The sequence below is a fragment of the Nyctibius grandis genome, chromosome 5, assembly GCF_013368605.1.
Source record: "Nyctibius grandis isolate bNycGra1 chromosome 5, bNycGra1.pri, whole genome shotgun sequence".
Taxonomy (NCBI): Eukaryota; Metazoa; Chordata; class Aves; order Nyctibiiformes; family Nyctibiidae; genus Nyctibius; species Nyctibius grandis.
Window position 1 is genome coordinate 74,725,650 of NC_090662.1, and position 18,377 is coordinate 74,744,026.

The 18,377-nt window shown below is 42.0% G+C and overlaps 1 protein-coding gene across 1 annotated transcript in view; it reads right to left on the minus strand.

The window, feature by feature from the left end:
• Positions 1–356: 356 nt before the first annotated feature.
• TEAD4 (TEA domain transcription factor 4) overlaps positions 357–18,377 on the minus strand; it is a 65,450-nt gene continuing 47,429 nt past the window's right edge. The window contains exons 7-12 of the mRNA XM_068402539.1: positions 18,022–18,077; positions 17,112–17,242; positions 15,968–16,141; positions 4,938–5,078; positions 3,323–3,475; positions 357–591 (exon numbers count right to left, since the gene is read on the minus strand). Of these exons, the coding sequence (XP_068258640.1) occupies positions 478–591; positions 3,323–3,475; positions 4,938–5,078; positions 15,968–16,141; positions 17,112–17,242; positions 18,022–18,077 (769 nt within the window). The 3' untranslated portion in view covers positions 357–477. The remainder of the gene's footprint in view (positions 592–3,322; positions 3,476–4,937; positions 5,079–15,967; positions 16,142–17,111; positions 17,243–18,021; positions 18,078–18,377) is intronic.

The following is an 18,377-nucleotide window of genomic DNA, read 5'->3' on the forward strand; positions in this document are numbered from 1 at the left end:
ATAAACGTATGGTAAGCATGTCTGTGCATGTGTTGACCTACAAATGAACGTATATGAGTGCACACACTCAGACCAGATGTAGCATGAACATTTTCAACCTGTTCATATGTGGTCAAACTTGTGGAAGCTGCTGCCGTTGCCCTACCTGTATGCTCCGGTGCAACCACTCCTTTTATGTGTATGATGACACCCTGTGGGTGCTCTGTGGGAAATACATTCCAGAGGATGCTGTTTGTGGTGAAACTCTTAAGCAGTTATTTGCCTGTTTCTTTGACTCCAAGTCTTTTCCCAATTTGCACAAACCTGGAGATACAAACTTATTTGACCCTGTCAATCACAAAACAGCTCAGAGGTGCTTTTCTGAAAATACACAGTATCTGCAGTTTATTTTTTAGTTTGGTATGAGGGGGCAGAGGTTGTTCAAGCACAGGCTTTTCTCTTAGACATGCATCCCATGGATGACTCAGGGAAGAGTCTCTAGTCCTTCACCAGCCGGTAGATGTGATGCTGCGCACCGTGGTCACTAGTTGACACCTCAAAAACATATGCTATGCACAGCAAGGTCTCCTGTGTGTCCCTGTTTGTCACAACCTAAACAGAAAAGGAGAAGAAGCTGAGATGGCAACTGCTGTTTCTCTGCTTACATAGTCCAACACATTTAACACAGGACAAAAAGTCAGTAATAGGCAAAGAACAGAGAAGCACAGGAATGATACACAGCTCCGCCACCACAACCCCCAGTCTATGTGCCCACACACCCAAGCAAAGCACTTTCGCAGCATCAGGACTACAATGCAGTGAAGAGACATGGAGGTGAGCAGAGTCCCACTGTGGAGAAAAGAAAGCTGTGATCAAGCAGTGACCACATAAGTGGAAGCAGGTTCACTAGGTCCTCTACTCCCTACCCCCTGGTTTTGCAGATTTCAGCAGAGAGAAGGTGTTCCACAGAAAATCTCTTTTTGCTCTGTTTGTTGAGTAGAGAGAGGCCACCTCCTGTGGCACATCCAATCCTGCTCACGTATGTGTTGATATATCACAGCCGTGAACTGTTCTTTCCCTCCATCTGCTCCTGCTTGTCTGTGGTAGACACAGACCGTGAGGATTATAGAGTATAACTCATTTTACAGGAGACTTAGAGGTTTGACTCCATTACGCCTCCCATTCCATACACTGTAGATGTCAGGAGAAGGATGGCTGCTACAGTCATGCATTCTTACTGAAGCTCCCTTTTTTTTGCATTTCTTTTTCTATTTTATGGTCCCTCAGGAACCTTAGCTTCTCTGCAATCTGACTCAGTGTCAGCAGCATGGTGATGGAACAGTGCTGTCCTAGTTTCAGAAGCATGCACTGCCTACATTACACAGCAGGGACAAGCGAAATGTTGCACTCAGAGCTCCTAGCTCTGACACTGCAAAACTTTGCACATATCTGAGTTTGTGCCATAGCTAAAGCCTCAAGCAGTTCTCTCCTGCTGGAGGAGATACACTTTTATCAGCAGTTAGCACCAACTCAACTGCAGAAGAAAAACAGACCAGCTGGAGGCTTGAACTGTACCAAAGCCCGACCATTCTTGTGAAAACAGAAAGAAAATAGCTGTTTTCAAACTCACTTATTAATTTTAGCAGCCTGATTTTGATCTATTCCATTTTCTTTTCTTACTTCATGATTGGGTTTGCAGCTGAACTAACTCATCCTTCTTATGCAGGCCGTTGTGAGTTATACACATCCAGGTGTGGTGAGGCACTAGAGCCTTTTCTGAAAAACTGGCTCCGAAATCTCTGAGGGCTCGATCCAGAGCAATGTGCAAAGCAAGATAAATCATGTTTGTGAGATTAGGTGTATCTAAGCTCATGAAAGGGTCTAGAAGAAATATAATTAGATGGACTTGCCTCAGAAATTGTTAGGGGTGACTGAGGACTACCAGCATGCCTTGCATTAAGCATGACCATTTTTCATCTCTCCAGTGGGGAGTGGGGTGTGGAAAATGCTCAGCCTGCTGCTCAAGGAGCAGGACTGCAAGGCAATATAAAAGGCTGTGCCAGCACCCACAATGAGACATGCCTCTCTGTGACAGGAGGTAAGGGAAGGACATGAGATTACTCAAAACATAAATCCCCAGAGCAAGTGTAAGTATATGACAACTTCGTTCATAAAATTTGTAACAAGCACTGGCCTGACAGAGGAATGAAACATGCAGAAAGCATTTACAGTGTTCCTCGGTGTGGATTACAGCACATAGGCCTACCATCTCTCTGTCCCTGCCCCCTTCATGCTTTTGCTCACCTAAAAAAACTCTTAGCATTTATACTCCTCTTTTCTTCCAGACGCTAAAGAGCTTAGTACAAACATGAAAGAGTAAAGCCTCCTAAAGCCCTGTGAAGTATATTATTAACCTTGTGTGAGGTTAATAATGTGAGGACATTATTAACCTTGTTTTATAGCTGAGGTACCTGAGCCACAGAGCACTGAAATGAGTTGCCTGAAGTCCCACAAGATCTCCAGAGGATGAAATGAAGACCACTTGATTTCCATTCTTTCATACAGCCTCTAGCATCTCTTCAACTTACCTAATCTCAGGTTCTCTGGGCAAAGATCTGTGATGTGTCTCGTAGCGGTGAGCACAGAACTCAGTCTATTAGGAAAATCTACCTTTTAAGCTGTCTTTGCCGTCTTCCCAAATTTAGGCTGCGTCTGAACCTGGAAAGGCTCCTGGTATAACAGAGACGCTAATGCAAATCTAGTTGCTGTAGTCTTGTAGTACTGCCCTACCTAGAGGTTGCAGTGATTCATGAAGGTGACACAGAGCTTCTCCCAGTATGCCCCTTGCTTTATGTGCCTCCATATTCTTTTCAGGTTCAGGATGGTCCTGAGGAAACAATTTTTTTTTTTGCCCTACCTGGTCAGTGAAGAACTCTTCCCATAACAAAATTATATAGCCACTTAACAGTGCTACTGTTTTTTTTTTTACCTTGAAAAAAGGGCCAAGGCACAGAAAGGACCTCATCGTTCGTCCAATAGTGGAATGAGCATTTTCTTCACTGACTTTTGCATCTTTTTCCTTCCTTTATCTCTCTGCCTCATGAGTTCTCCCTTTATCTTTCTATTTTTTTTCTGTTTTACTCAAGTCTCTCAAATTCTTCTGCTGCTTCTCTGCATGAGTTACTGTCTCTAGAGCTCCATAAATGGTCTTGAGGTGCTAAGAGATACTAAGTTCAATTAGATGCTGAGCTGTAAAAGGAAATCTGCTTTGACTCACAACAGTGAACTCCTGCATGGGGCTTACATGTTTCCAAGCTCCAATGAAAACAGTTGAAAATCTCACCTGTAAGATAGTAAAGTTCTCCAGCACACTGTTCATCATATACTTCTCAGGAAGGTGTTTGAGTTTATGAATGAAGTTTATCATGTATTCGCAGAGAGGGGAACGGTGAATGCGATAGGAATAATGTCCATTTTCATAGCGTGCGTACTCTGTCTGCAATGTAAAACACAAAAGGGGCGTATGGGGCTAATGTCACATTAGTATCACTAACCACATAAAGGGACTCAGAACAGAAAAATTACAATGGCATTTTCAAGACATTTTACTAACAGTGATGAGCTGATTAATCATTCCTCTACAGTACTTTGCACCAAGGTCAGTCTCCTTGAGCCCTCTCATTTCTTCAGATTGATTTCTTTTTTCTTTAGAACAGTGGGTTCCAGTTTACAAGCAGCAAACTGCCAAGAAGCTGTGAAAGGTAACTAAGAGGAGCAGACCAATTGTCAGCTATACTACGGTCTGCACCTCTACTGGAAAAATATGAGGTGTGGATAAACTGAAAAAGCTTAAAACTACTGCTTTAGCAAGACCAGGAATCTCCTAGTAATGATGATAATTGCACGCTCAGGATGCTTCACAGCTGGAAAGCACTAAAGCCTTCTGGTACCTGTGAAAGAGAACACAGTATCGCTGCTATGCCTTAGGAAAGGGTCTGGCCAATGTTACACAGACGAATCTTTTTGTTCACATTCACATCTTAGCTCCTGTATATTTCATCTTCCTTTGAACAGAAAGTGAGGTTGGATTTCACAGCAGATCTTTAAATGCCTTTTACCTCCTTTCACCCCAAGAGCTTAGTCTCCTTTCCTGTGCACCATGACACCTTTCTTTGGCCTATCTATCCCACCATGCAAATACATAACCAGACTTCAGGCATGTCTATCATATGACTGGAGATGGGTCTCGGGGAAGGATGTAGCTTGAACTAACTGCTAACAGGAGAACACCTGTTATTCTGCACACAGCCACTCCTCCTGCATCTAAAGGCTCCTTGAGAAAGAGAACAGCAGCAAACAGGTCAGAGCAGCTCTCTTAGCAGCTGAATGTGGCATCAGAAAGAATTTCTTCAATGCCAGATATATGCATAATTATGCAGCTCCACTGTTGCTCAAGCTGTACGTGTACAAACCCTAAGATGAGCCACCTAAAATCATAAGACTATAGTCTGTAAATTATTACAGTCTATCAATTAGTGACTATAGTCTAAATTATCTGTTTAAAAACACTGATGAGAGTAAAGTGTTGCCTATTTGTTTTCACCTTTCTGGACTACAAAACAAAGGTCCAGGTTTCCTAGCTTTTCTTTGCTCCCCAAAAAAACCCAGAGAATCACCACAGCTGAGAGTCTTATGTATTCACATGTCTTCCCAAACTGAGATTTAAGGAAAAAATAGCAAATGCTACCAGACCTTCAATGAAGTCCTGAGACAAGGCCATGTTGCAGGCCGGAGCAATCTTACACCTGCATGTTCTCAGAAATAATAATCTATGGCATTCACCTCCCTGACAACAAGCATGGGATATATTTTGCCTTGAGATACACATAGGATGCAAATACTTGAAGTGACAAAACAGCAGCCAGAGGGAACCTGGCACCCAGCTGTCTGTTCCCTACCTCCACTTTCTCTACCACCTGCTTTCCAAAGGAACACACTTTGGTGGAACACGTAATGACCATGTTTTCTGGGCTCTCATATTGACTGGAAACACCATAGAAAGATCTGGATTCATCTTCAATATTGGTGTTCAAATCAGCCTGCCAAAAAAAAAAAAAAAAAAGGCAAGAAAAATAGATGGTTATCAGTAGATGGTTGTGGGTTTTTTTCATCATTACCTAAAGGGGTCTTGCATAGTCAAGATTGTAAGGTATTGGAGTGTCCAAAGCTCCTTAAGCAGATCAATGTGTATCAAGCAAGCAGGGGAAATCTGAAGAGTACGCACTAAAATCCAGTTCCCGCTTCAGAAAATGGTGGTGGGGATTTGCATACACGTTGGGGAAATCTGGTGGAATACCCTCTTAACATTAAAAACATATGACCCAGTCCCTTGGCTTAGCTGATATTTACCATAACTGAACAGTGCCAGGACAGCATGGAGGTACTCACAAAGCATGTAGAGAGCAGACAGGAGGGCACTGTAAACAGAGCAACACGACAGGCTAGACTGGGCTGCCTGACTAAGGAGGAAAAATAAGGGTACAGCAACTGTAATGAAGCTTTTCCACCCTGGATATGCAGGTAAGGGTAAAGAGACAGTGCAGAGGGAAGGAATGTGTGAGTACACACGCATACATTAGGCTCATGTACTGTGATATGAAGAATGTAAGTAGATAGGATGCAACATAAGGAATGTAGGTTGCTGATGGATCCAGCTCAGTTCCACCTGAATACAAGCCCGTGTCTATTAGCAGCCACAGTTTTCAAATGTGGGTGCCTGAGGTTGGCCAATCAAAGCCTCATGTTGGGACCTAACTCCTAAAAATCCTGCTTGTCTGAACCTTCCACCAGGGGTCATTCAAACCACATTTAGGAAAAGAAGAGGCGGTTCCCTTAAGCTCTGAAAACACAAAGGGTGTGTGGGAATGCCCAGCTCAGCTTCCTCCCTTTCAAAACTAAAAGGGTAGAGCTTCTCTGGACTCCACAAGCCCAGGTGCTAGCTTACATCAGCAGAAAATCAATGATCAGTTCCCACAGGCCACTTCAAACTATTCTATTCTTCCTGCTGGTCTGAGGGAAACAGGAAACTGAAGAAAGTGTATTCTGGATACAGTGTGAATAGGACTGCATTAGATGCCATTCGAGCATGGTTTTCTTAGCCGATGTCAGTGAAGGTTTTTTATTCAAGATCTAGAGCAGTGCTTAGGACAAGCAATGCTAGCCTTGGAACTGGACCATGTCAATAATGAATCCCCCTTTCTTTGCCATACAAAATACCTGTCTCTGCCATGAGATAATACTGTTAGCTTATTTCTCTTAAGTAGAAATTTCACAAGAGGTTTAAGTCAACTAGAAAGTGCCAGTCCAGCCTTCTCCCCATCTGTAGCCACACAAGCTTGCTGCTGCCTTTGTTCCACCATTAAGAATTGTATGACTCTCTGGTTAGCCAGATGAGAGAGTCAAAACAAATTTTGTTGTGGTTTTGGTGGGTTAGTTTGCAGTCAGACAAGAAAGCTCACTTGGATCCCCACAAAGCTGCAGGGGCTGGAAGAGGTGAGAACACACACAGAAGCTGAGGGCACAAAGATTGCCTGTTTTGATAGCAACACATACTCAGGTTCGCTTGAGCGTTTTGGGAAACTGCACCTCAAAGTTGCAGTTTGATAACACCAGGCTGGTCCTGACACCAAGAGAGAGCAGTCTCACTGTCCCAGAGCAGTTTGTGCCTCTCTATTCCTCCTCTACTAACACAAATGTGTTTGTACCTGTATTACAAGACTCACTGAGGAATTGCTCAGCTAGTTCTCAGTGGGATCAGTTCCCTGACCTGATTCAGAAGCACTTGTGTGTGTTCAGACAAAAAACATGTGTTGGGAGGATAGGCAGCAATAGGGAAAGCAGAAGGCAGGACTGCTTCTTTTAGTGAATGCTGGGTTTGAGTAACTACAGCAGTAACTAGTAACCTGCTAGAAGCCATGCTTTGTTGTCATTCCTTTCAAGTTAAAACTTTTGCCCCTAGACAAACGGGCTAAGCCATCTCTGTACCACCACACTCAACCAGCAGCTCCCATCACACAGAGTTATTGTCACAGAAGAATTCATAATTTTGCCAATAGTGATGCCAAAAGCACTAGCAGGAAAAGCAGCCATGTAATAATGATGTGCAGTATTTCCATTCAATCCAATTCCCATGGCTGTTAACTTGCCACTTCAGGTATGTGAAGAAGTAGGTGATAAAGGAAACAAAATAAACCATCTCCCCATTTATTTCAGAAAATCCAGTTCCATTTTCTACTTAGCACAACACTGGGGCATTGCTGCCGCTCTGCCATTGCGCACACATATTTCCACCTAGAGAAAAACTACCATCTGCATTAGATAAATGATGCCACAGAAGATCCAAGCAAACCAACCAATAAAATCCAATTACCATGATTTTTTTTTAAAAGTTCAAACTCAGAAGCAAGAGAAAGACAGATTTAGGATAGGTTTTTCATGAAGTACAATGGGCAATGCATCCCCTGGGGTATCTCCTAGACTAGCAGTTGTAGCATTCAGATAATTCTAGTGGGACAAAGACTCAGTCCGGGCAAGATGACAGAATGCGCCAATGTTCGCATCAACACTGGTAGCATTAGGGATGGACATACAGTTTTCACTCTGCTCACTCTGCTCTTAATGGAGAGCATAACAGCACAGTATTTAAATACACGATCACAAATCACTCTTCAAAATGACTGTGTTGTTTCCCACAGTTTCTACAAAAATCATTAACAGTTGTACCATCTTCACCACAGATTATGGATGAAAGAAAGTCCATTTGACAGAATGGCTTGCTGCCTTCTCTATGACTCCCCCTTTTAAAGAGAATCCCTCCCTCTGAAGTAGAGACATATCTTCAACCCTTGTGAATATGCTTGGCCCTACACACATAATACATTCACACCATTTTACACCAGCTGTGCACTCATCCCTTTATGTTTTCCTAAATTTGTAATTTCCTGCATACTGCATATTCAAGAGCGTCCTCTGATTTATCAGGAGAGAGTTGTACAAAGCTGGCAATTATTTTATTCTCATGTTTGCTTCTCCTCAGAAGATATAGCTTCACAAAACAATTTATCCAGCTGAATAGGTTCCTGACTTCTCTTAACAACTTATCCCTTTTTGCCCCTATAGTTTTCTGCCTCCTCACTGAGCTGAAAACAGATTTGGGCACATGTGTTAAAATGTATCAGTAAAACAATTTGGATCTAAAACTTTTTAAAAAAATCTATTTACATCATTCACATTTGCACCACTGACCTAGCGATAACTTTTGCACAAGACTTGGAAACAACAGCTGGAGGAAGATTGGAAGCTTTTACATTGTCATGACCACCTAAACGACTGCAAAGCAGTGTTATGCTCCAATGGTTTGTCGACACTGGAGTAGCGTATGTGGGCAAATCCAGGCTAGCTTTAACCTGGTAGCACAGGTATTAATAGGAAAAAGGCACAGGTATTACAGACTTAATCATAATTCAGGTTGCCAAGTGAATTATTATGGCCATGCTGAAGTCCTTGCTATCAAGTTTTCCCCACTATATTTATGCAGCTACCTTTTTTGCAGCACTAATGTACATGTATTAGAGAGTAGGAATGCCACTCTATTCTGGTTTAGGTTTTTACTGAGTTACTGTAATACTCATTTACATGCCAATGCAACTAACTGTATTGTTTATTTGACCATACTCCAGCTGTCTGAATAAAGATTAATCCCTTCCCTTCTCCAAAGAGGAACTAGACTAGGAGTCCTTCACAATTTTGTTCAGCTATTTCCCTGGGGGGTGATAAGCACAATGTATGGACCCAATTCCACTTTTCCAAAGAAATTGTCCCACTGGGTCAAAAGAACAAAGGGTCAAGGCTACAGAAGCTTCGTCAGATCACTGCCACATAAACATAGCGGAGGCCCTCACTGCAGAACCGGACAAACATCTTCAGGGTCTCACTAGTAAAGTTAAGGTTACGTTCCCCTAAACTCTTAATGGAAAATTAAAAAATAAGTGCAGTCAATATGAGGCAAAGCAGAAAGGTGCTAGTTCCACTTCATGAAAAGCGCTTCACTAGCCCTAAGAAACCACTCCAGGTGCCTCCACAATTTGGCAAGTCTCCCATCAAAAGACCAGACTGTAGAATTTCACAGCTAGTTAACATCTAATTAATCAACATTAAACTATTTGTCAGTAGGCAAAATTATGGTAATACTGTTTGAATTAAGCAGTCATTGCCATTCACTAACACTACGTACAATCAGGTTCCTGGAAGCCCTGTTGCAGTGAAGCAATGGGGTCATGTTGGAGCTCCCTGATGTTTACACCGCACCTTTTATTCTAAAGCATGTCCCATATTATGGGCTAGGACTGTCAGACATGTCTTAGGGTGGTCAGTCAACAAGAACTGTGCACTCATCTCCTTCTGTCACCTCTGAAAATCTCAGTCCATAAACATACATACATGGAATTTCAGCTGCTCTGGGGAATGACAGTAGCAGTTAGTTGAGGGTGCCAGTTCATGTTCGCAGGAGAATGGAGCTGCAGCACCTCAGACAGATATTGCTGGCCTATAGTTACAGCTTATTGACTTACAGCTGCTGGTTCCCACCCTCTCATGCCCCCATACCACAGATTATTTAGCACACACGTATCTGCTCTTGAATTATTTGCAACCTAGTTTATTCATGTAAACTGAAAATGGAAATAATGTACATTAATACAAGACCAAAGAATTGCTCAGGAGTGGAAGTCAAATCTGTTAGCTTTCCCTGCTATGGAGATGATCACCTCCTGAAGGGAGACAAGGCAGAAAATTGAGGAAAAACACTGTTATCTGCCATAGGCAAATTAACTTCTAAATGTCAACTGGACACTGAGGTAAATCACTCATGGATGCAGTTAAACTTCCCAGGATTGCATCAGGATAAAATCATACTGCAGTCTCTAATGGGGTCTCTAATGGCCAAAAGACCTACTGCTTTGAACTTAACATTTAAAAATGCTACAGCCCCCATGCCTTGATTCCTATGAGCTCCTCACAACACCTAGTCCATCAGGATTAGAAACCACATTGCTGCTTTGGGGAAAGGACTCTTCCTTTCTCTTCACTTTCAGAGTTTCTTTCTCTAAAGAAAACCCTGTGTCAGTCCTGGGGTGAGCAGAGAAAGGTCTGCTTTGCTCTGTCCAGTACATTTCATCCCTCAAAGATGCAAGGGAATAATAGCAACCCCAACTTAAAGGAAATTCATCTTCCCAGCACTTCATCAAGAAGGAAGGCTAATCTGCACTTTGTAGTCTGGGAATGCATGGACTTGTTGAATACATAACTGAATGTGATTCAGACCTGAAGACTAGAACCTAGGTGCCTCAGCTCCTCATTGGCAAATGCACTTGTCCAACAGCAAGTGAGATAACTCTTGAATACGTTCCTTACCCCAGCCTACGCAGCCAAAGGAGACATAGTCAGGATTTAGGAATGTCCATAGTCAATGGGCTGAGTTGCCTTGCCCCTCAGGCTCCTACTAGCCACTGCTAGCAACAGGGTGGGACTGCAGCAGGGGCAGCAGCACCATTCAGCTGGTTGGGTGGTGTCCAGCACTCAAACAGCTGTTCTCCGTCTCTTCAGGGCCAAAGGTAGAATATCAAATAGATGAGGCATATTACAAGCTAAATCTGAGTCATGAACCACCAAGTGGACCACACGACTTTATCTGACAAAGTCAGGGTTCTGGCTTTCTGGCTTTCTGTCCAAGAAGATCTAGATGCAAAAAGCTGTGCACACTCTAGCATAACAGCAATCTGGTGTGTCTGGGATGCATTCAACTTACTGTGCAAGCTCAGCACAGACGACGTACTTGTCCATAGCTTGCCTGATGACTTCCAAACATACTGAAACTACAATCACTGAGGTATCTGTGATCTAGCAGATCTCAGAGATCTACATATGGCATGCGAGAGAGCTGATCTGCCTGTTTTGGGGGAAACATTTGAGATTTCCTCCTTTCTAGAGAAGTAAGCAGAATTTTGAAATACCTACAAGATTTCTAGATGGAAGAGAAGGGATTTGTTCAGGGAAGGGCATAGTAACCCTCAACAAGCTAGTATTACTTTTGGGTTTTGTTTGTTTGGGTTTTTTTTTTTAAAACATATTGGTGGTCTGAGTCTCTTAGCAGCGCTGCAGAAAACAGCTCTGATGAGCTTGAGTGTAGCACTCAACTTCTGCAACCCCAAGAAAGAAATACTCACAGAAAAGTTGGCATTGTGCACTGTCCTAACCATATCCTAAGCCAAGATTTTTGTCTGATCTTTAGTGGGAGTGAGTTTCATGACTGATTACCAAGAAAGGCCTCCTTCCCACTAGGATGAGGCTGTGAATCAAAATTTCTCTGAAACTCTTCACAGAGGGAAACGTGACCTTTGAGAATCAGTCTTCAGCTTATCTGAGGCTTTGAAAAAGCAGTGATTGGACAAGAGTCCAAATGGCATTACATGCCGTGAGAAACCATAGCTTACCACTACCTTGCACACAGATCCCACGTGGTCAATGGAAAGGCATATGCTGAACCATTCTTTAAGAACAGTCCAAAACTTGAGCCACTGCAGCTTCAGCTTCCAAGAAAGGGGAAAGGGGAGAGTTTCTGAGCTAGCCAAAGATAACAGAAGGCCTTGCCAACAGTACGGGTAGCTGCAACTTAGCTAGCGCCCCAGGATTGTGTTATTTTGACACCCAGCAGACAGATTCCCTCAGCAATTCAGTCTTTCAATCTGCTTTTTGCTGCCAACCATCTCTATACTGCTGAACACTGTGGGCAATAACTTTGGTGAAAGAAGTGCCATTGACAGAGTCCTCTTATATAAGGTAGAAACTGGAGGAGGTGGTGCTGGTGACTGCAGGTGAAATTAATGGGCTGTCAGATCCGTTCTCAGAAAAAATGTGCAAAAATCATAAAAATCTCTGTTGCTAGCTGCTGTCTTGTTTGCTGCCTCAGAAGAAGTGCCAAGGACAGAATGGACATGGAGAACAAATTACCATCTCCTTGCTCTCCAAGCAGTTTCTGCCAGGTCAGGATTGAAGGCATACAGTGGGCAGAGCAGGGTGCTGAGGGAAATTCGCACTGCTGCTGTTTTGACTTGATTTGCTTGGTACAGGACAGAAGCCAAGTGCAGGACAGCAGTCTCCAGCCCACCCCTTCAGCCCCTTCCACAAAAGTATCATTCATTTACTGGAAAGAAAACAGTCAGTGATTTAACTGGTCCAGTTTGCCTATCACTGAGGAGAAGAAATTACTACATATATTCATCATTCACAGGAAGGGTCTCCCAGGCAATTCCCCTGATCCATCCCTCTGCAGATGGCTTCGCTGGACAAAGTACTGCCTGTCCTGAATTCCTGGTTTGTCATTTTCCTTCTATCTTCTACCCAAAGCCTCACAACTTCTGAAAGCTTTAAGATGCAAATGCTCCATTCTACTAATGTGTAAAGCCCTGAAAATGCCTCTTCCCCAAACTATTAATAACGGTGCATATAGGAGGAGTTCATGGGGAGAACCAAGTAACAGGTGGTAGAGATAATATTACACTGCAAAAGAGCAGAGCTGCCACTGTCCATGTGTTGGGAGGCTGATGTCTCACATTTATTGTCATGTGCTAGAATGCTCTTGCAGCACAGAGAAATGTCACACAGATGTCATACATAACCTGCCAATCCAAGTCCAAGAGTTGGTTCATTGTACCTAACTCCCAATGCCAAAATCAAGGCAAAATGGCAAACACTGCTTATGTTTCAACTAAACAACTTTTAACTCTTAGCTATTGTATAAATCATTTAAAGCACCATTGAACAAATGTGAACATCTCTTTCTCCATCACACTAGATCCTAAGTGCTATCAGTGATGTCAAGAAACCCCAACCCTGGCGTTTCGAGTTAGGCTTCTGGTGCACAACAGATCATCTGGTAAATTCAATGCTTAGTGCAGTAATGGTAGGTTCCTGCCTCAGGTTCTTCAAGCCTAAAACTACATATATACAAAACCACCTTAATCAATGCCTTGATTTTTTAAGTCTCCACTTCAATTCAGAACCTTCAAAAAATCAATCATATCTTCATGTCTCAAAACACCACTTCAAATATTTAACTCTACTCACCAAGTTTATGGTTATCGGTAGTTCGCTTTTAGATAACACTTTTACCCTAAAATGATGCTATAAATTCAACAGTGTAGTAGTTGCTTTATCCAACACAACTTTGGACATTAACAGTATATTTGTACAGCTGTCCAGAGCAATCAGGCAACAAAATTAAAAAGCACCCTAGCATATACCGTTACAGAGGTATAAAAATGCAGAGGGGTATAAAAATCTCAGCTGAAATCTAATTTTCTTCTGTTAAACTTTTTGTAAATCACGTTGCCTTATCTGTGAAAAGTGTTTATTGGGGCGGGGGGGGTGGGGGTTGCACTACACACATCTATGGCAATACACCAAACTCAGAAAGTCCTGTGACATGTGTAGCATGGTGCATTACAGGCATGGTTCACATGCTTTGTTTAAATATAAGACTGCATTACCACAACATTTCGGGCACGTTGAATACAAAGCTTTGCAACAAAAAGGTCTGCAGTTTTCCTCAAAAAAGCCCAAATTTTCTGGAGCAAAATTTTTTTTAACTGCTTTAGTTATTTTGCCTTAGAGATCCTAGCTGAAATCTTACAACAGGATTAAAGTAAGTACTCCTGTGAAACACAGCGCAAATCAAGAAAATGCCCCAATCCTTTCTCATCCAAAATATGGCATCAGGAATGGTGTTTTCATCCCCTACTACTTTCTACATTGAGAAACAAATACAAGACTGAATGATTTACTTCTTAAAAACCTTAGCAGCTTCCATTCAATCAATGATTTGACGTGTAAACTTAGCTTATTTCTAAGTGGCAGCCTGTAGAATTTGCACCAATGAAACCTGATGTTAAGTCCAGATGGGATTCACCAATGCAAGGGTACCAAAAACAGAATCAGAAAGTCAAAATATTAAATCAAGCCCAGAAATATCACCATCATTATAAGTGTAAAGATGCAGAGCCCCAGAGCATCATGTATATGTTGGAGTAAAGGTGTTTCAAATCCTATGTCACATCTCTTTATGCAAGCCAAAGTTCAGTTAGTTGATACCCTCTGAACACCAGACACCTCACATGGGCCCAGAAAGAGTCCAGCCTAATGACATCTCACCACATCAATCCTTCAAAAGCCTAACTTAGGTTGGTCTGAACATGATCCATAGGCCACATTTATCTTTCTGATATTAAAAAACAAACACAATCCCCAAACCCTATCCCACAAGCACAAAAGCATGTTAACGGTTTTGATAAATAAAACCACAGTTGCACTAGATCACAATTTCATTATGATTTCTCTCTTCTTAAGTCAAGGTATTCAAAGTGTTTTATTCTCTCTACATAACGTCTTCCTCTAAGCTCTTCCTTTTGGTTCCTGAAACTTCCAAAGCACTTCAGAGTGATACCACACAGGAGCCAGTGCTCTTCACCTCAACATGAAGACTTTCCTGGATCCCTAATCCACAGCAGGAAGCAGCTGTCACAGCTCCTACTTTTCCAAGGACCATTTCTTATAAACGATCCTCTCATACTGTTTTTCCTTTCTTTTGTCACATCTGACTTCTGTTTCCTTTTCCAGACAGTTCTTAGTAGGGCAATCGCTACCCAGATTCTGTCAAAGGATACCTCTCTCAGCAAGGTGCTGCTGTCTCTTCCAAGTATTTCTCTTCCATCCAGAACAGGACTGGTCTTTTACTTTTTGTTTCGACCTTCCCAAGCAGGCTTTGTTGTACTCTGACAGAGGCTAATCCCATGAGGGACCCAGCTCAGTAGCCCACAGTCTGCAGGTAGGAAAATTACGTGTCTCCAAGAATCACCAATAACTAATGCTCTAAGCACCAGACACTTGAACAGCAGACTCCCAGCCAACATTCTTCAACTTAGTTCTGGAAAGGCTAGGCTTGGGAAAGCTGGGAAGCTGCATCTCAAGGCACTTAAGTTAACTCTTCCTTCTCCTGAAAGCACCAGTTAAGAGGCTTTCTAGTGCCAGTTTTTATGAAGAGTATGAGATATGAAAGCTCATTACTCATCATCTCACTCCTGACCTGGGATTGAATTATAAGTGGTAAACTCAAGGTGAAAGGCTCCAAATCCCATTACACTTTCCCTCAGCCATCTAGCATGCAACTGCCCCAAGCTGTTATTATTTTTAATCTTGTAATACCTATGACAATATCGATCACCAAAATTATTTTGTTTGTACCCTGAAGCGCAATGGCACTGTTTTTTGCAAATTTCAGCTAACTCACAAAAATCCAAATTGAGTGAGTAGGCTTTTGCCAGGCTGATTTCTGCCAACTTACCAGAAGCCATTTCAGTAATATATTATGAGCATAATCCAATTTCATTATACATCTCTCTTATCTTTTGACTCTCCTTGTGCCTGCAGTAAATATGCATCTGTAAATTATCAGTGCTTGGATAACACAAGACACAGCTAATGAGACAGGAGAAGACATGAAAAAATGTTACCTCTGAGAAGTTACTCGAGAAGTGAACACATAAGAGCACGCGGAGAATAATTTCCTCTGAATTCTTCTCTTACACGTAAACAAAGTTTTAAAGGGCCTAAGTCACCATTAGGAAATAAAATCTCCAGACACTAGTCAAGAACAACTCTACAGATGACATTGTGAAAGACAGATCTTGCTCCAGGGCAGAATGAGGGCCTTGTGCAGTCAAGGAAAGATCCCCAGTGACAGTCGTGACTGTATTAAGTTGCCTGCACAGGGAAAATTTGTTGGGAGGCCACAGTCTTCTAACAGCTAGCGACACCACCACTTTTAGAGTGATAACTTCATAGCAAATGAGTACCCTACAAAGGGTCCTTCCCTTACCCAGAATTTGACAAGGAAGAAGGCATTTGCTGGCCCCCTTTCAAAAAGCTCCTTCAGGCCCCCTTTTTTCTCAGGGAACTTGTCATAGATCTGCCGGATATCCACTGCCTCGAGGTAGGGGTCATTGTAGCTGGGGCTTGACTGCCCAATGTGCACAAACAGATGTTTGTTATACTGCAAGAAGAGGAAAAACACAGAATTAGGAAATCGTTCAGTACATACTGAACATTCATGATTCTTCACAGAAGACTACTGGAAGTCTCTGAAGATTTGATAACACTTTCTAAAAGAGCAGAAATATTAACAGAAATATCTCTGCTAGTACCACCTCATGCTGTTTTTTCTTTCCTATCTATACAGCCATGCTCCCTGCTTCTTCTGTAACATTATTGTTGTTTTTTTTCCTATATTCACTCCTAAACCATTGTCTCATGCTGCTGCTATATAGTCTGAAACAACCTTAGATACAGAGTGATACCTGTCACAGGTCACTCAGTCAAACATCAATGCTCCTGTCCTATGAAGAGCTGCCTGAAATCCCACAGCAAGGTACCAGCCAAATACTATAATCTTTTCTGAACTTTCCTATCTCAGACAGAGGAAGCGTAAATGGTCCATCACCAATTTATGTCCAAGATGCCGTACCACAAGGTTTAGTGAGACAGGCAAATCTTACTACTTCCATTTTATAGGTGGCACCATGGAAACACATTGATGCAAATTCATCCTAGCTGCCCCCAAATTTAAGTTCCCAGCACACCAGAGAAATACATGGCTTCATGTGATCTTACCGTCATCTGATTCTGGGTCTATCCTCCAAGGCTGAACAGGACAGTTAGAATAGCCCTGCAGGGGCTGTACCACTGTCTTATGACCTCAGTGCCTTGAGCTCTGATATGTGAACATCCATGATCCTGGAAAGGGAGGCCAGAAGCAAATGGCACAGAGCTGGCTATATTGCTATAGGCAATTCTGTCCTCTAAGAGAAGGATATCTTGTGTTTCCCAAAGATGGCTTTCTATTCTCAGTAGAGCAATGAAACAAGGATTTCATACACATATAGTAGTATAACATATCCATGATGAACAGGAGCTACCTGAAGACTAAAAATTAATGAGGGGTGGAAGTCAGGTATGTATCTTACTGTGTCTTGGTCTTGTTGTTGTTCCAAGAATGCAGAGAATTCTAACATCCAAAGTTTGGAGCTAGCAACCCTTCGTCCTTGCCAAGCTGGTGCTGATGGGGTAGGTGAGAGGCCAGTAGGAGACTCAAACCCTAAGCACACAGGATTTATATAACAAAATGTAGAAAGAGAAAAGTTGGTAATAGCTCTCCAGTAGAGCACCTGTCGTCAAAGCTGACTAATTACATTTTCTCATTACTTCAGTCATCATGCAAAAATATCATTCACAAGGTCCTCACTCTACCTCTGCTCTAAATGGCTTGTCAGTTACCCTCTGCTAAAACAGCACTGTCAGGGTTGGTAATGATGTAAAAGACAATCTACCTGTTTTTTACACCAGAGAAAACGTGTTCAGCAACTTTAAGAGGACCTAGATTGAGCCCTAAATGAGCAGTGAAATAAACTGCTTTAGTATCAGAATGAAGCATCACCATTAACATGACCATTAACCTCCCAAAATAGGGAAATTGAGAAGGAAAAGACATTTGTTGTTCCACTTTTGAGAAATTGGAAAGGCAATCATGTTATGATGGAAAACAGTGTTCTAGTACATGCAGCATGGTAGAATGACAGTAGATATATGTAAACTTTTATTTTCTGCTGAGCCAGGAGGAAAAGAAACCCCAAAACAACCAACTTAAAGCAGGAAAAAGTGTTTTTTAAAATAAAATGAAATTTAAAAGCTTCAGCTCTCTCAGTAAAAGGATGGGAACTGGTGATAAGGGGAAATTATACAAAAATTAACTTTAGGCTCACTGAAATATTTCAATAGGTAAAAAATTGTTTTTAAAAAATTAATTTTTAAACTTTTTTGGCTATTTTTGAAGTTGAAATATAATTTCAAATCAAGGAACTACATTTCCTTACCTACCTGGTAATGGCAGTGGAGGCTGTACAGCATAAGGTTGTTGAGAAAAAGGTTTCACGCTACAGAAGTACACAAAGAGAGATGGTTAACAAAAAAACACAAAACAAAACAAGACTCTTGACCAACTGTTTGCGAGATTAGATCTAGTATTTTTTCTGAGAAAGTGGCATAAGTGTCTTTGGGAAATTATGTTTCTTTGTGGGCAAGAGAGGGTCATGGAGAAAGACTCAAAAAACAGTAAGGGGCCAGGACTGGACTGAATAATGTTTCCCTGCAGGTGTTCAGCAGGCTCTTTCTGCAGACTTGTTATTCAGAGATCCTTATCAGCCTGTTAACACACTGGTGCCCATTCATTTATG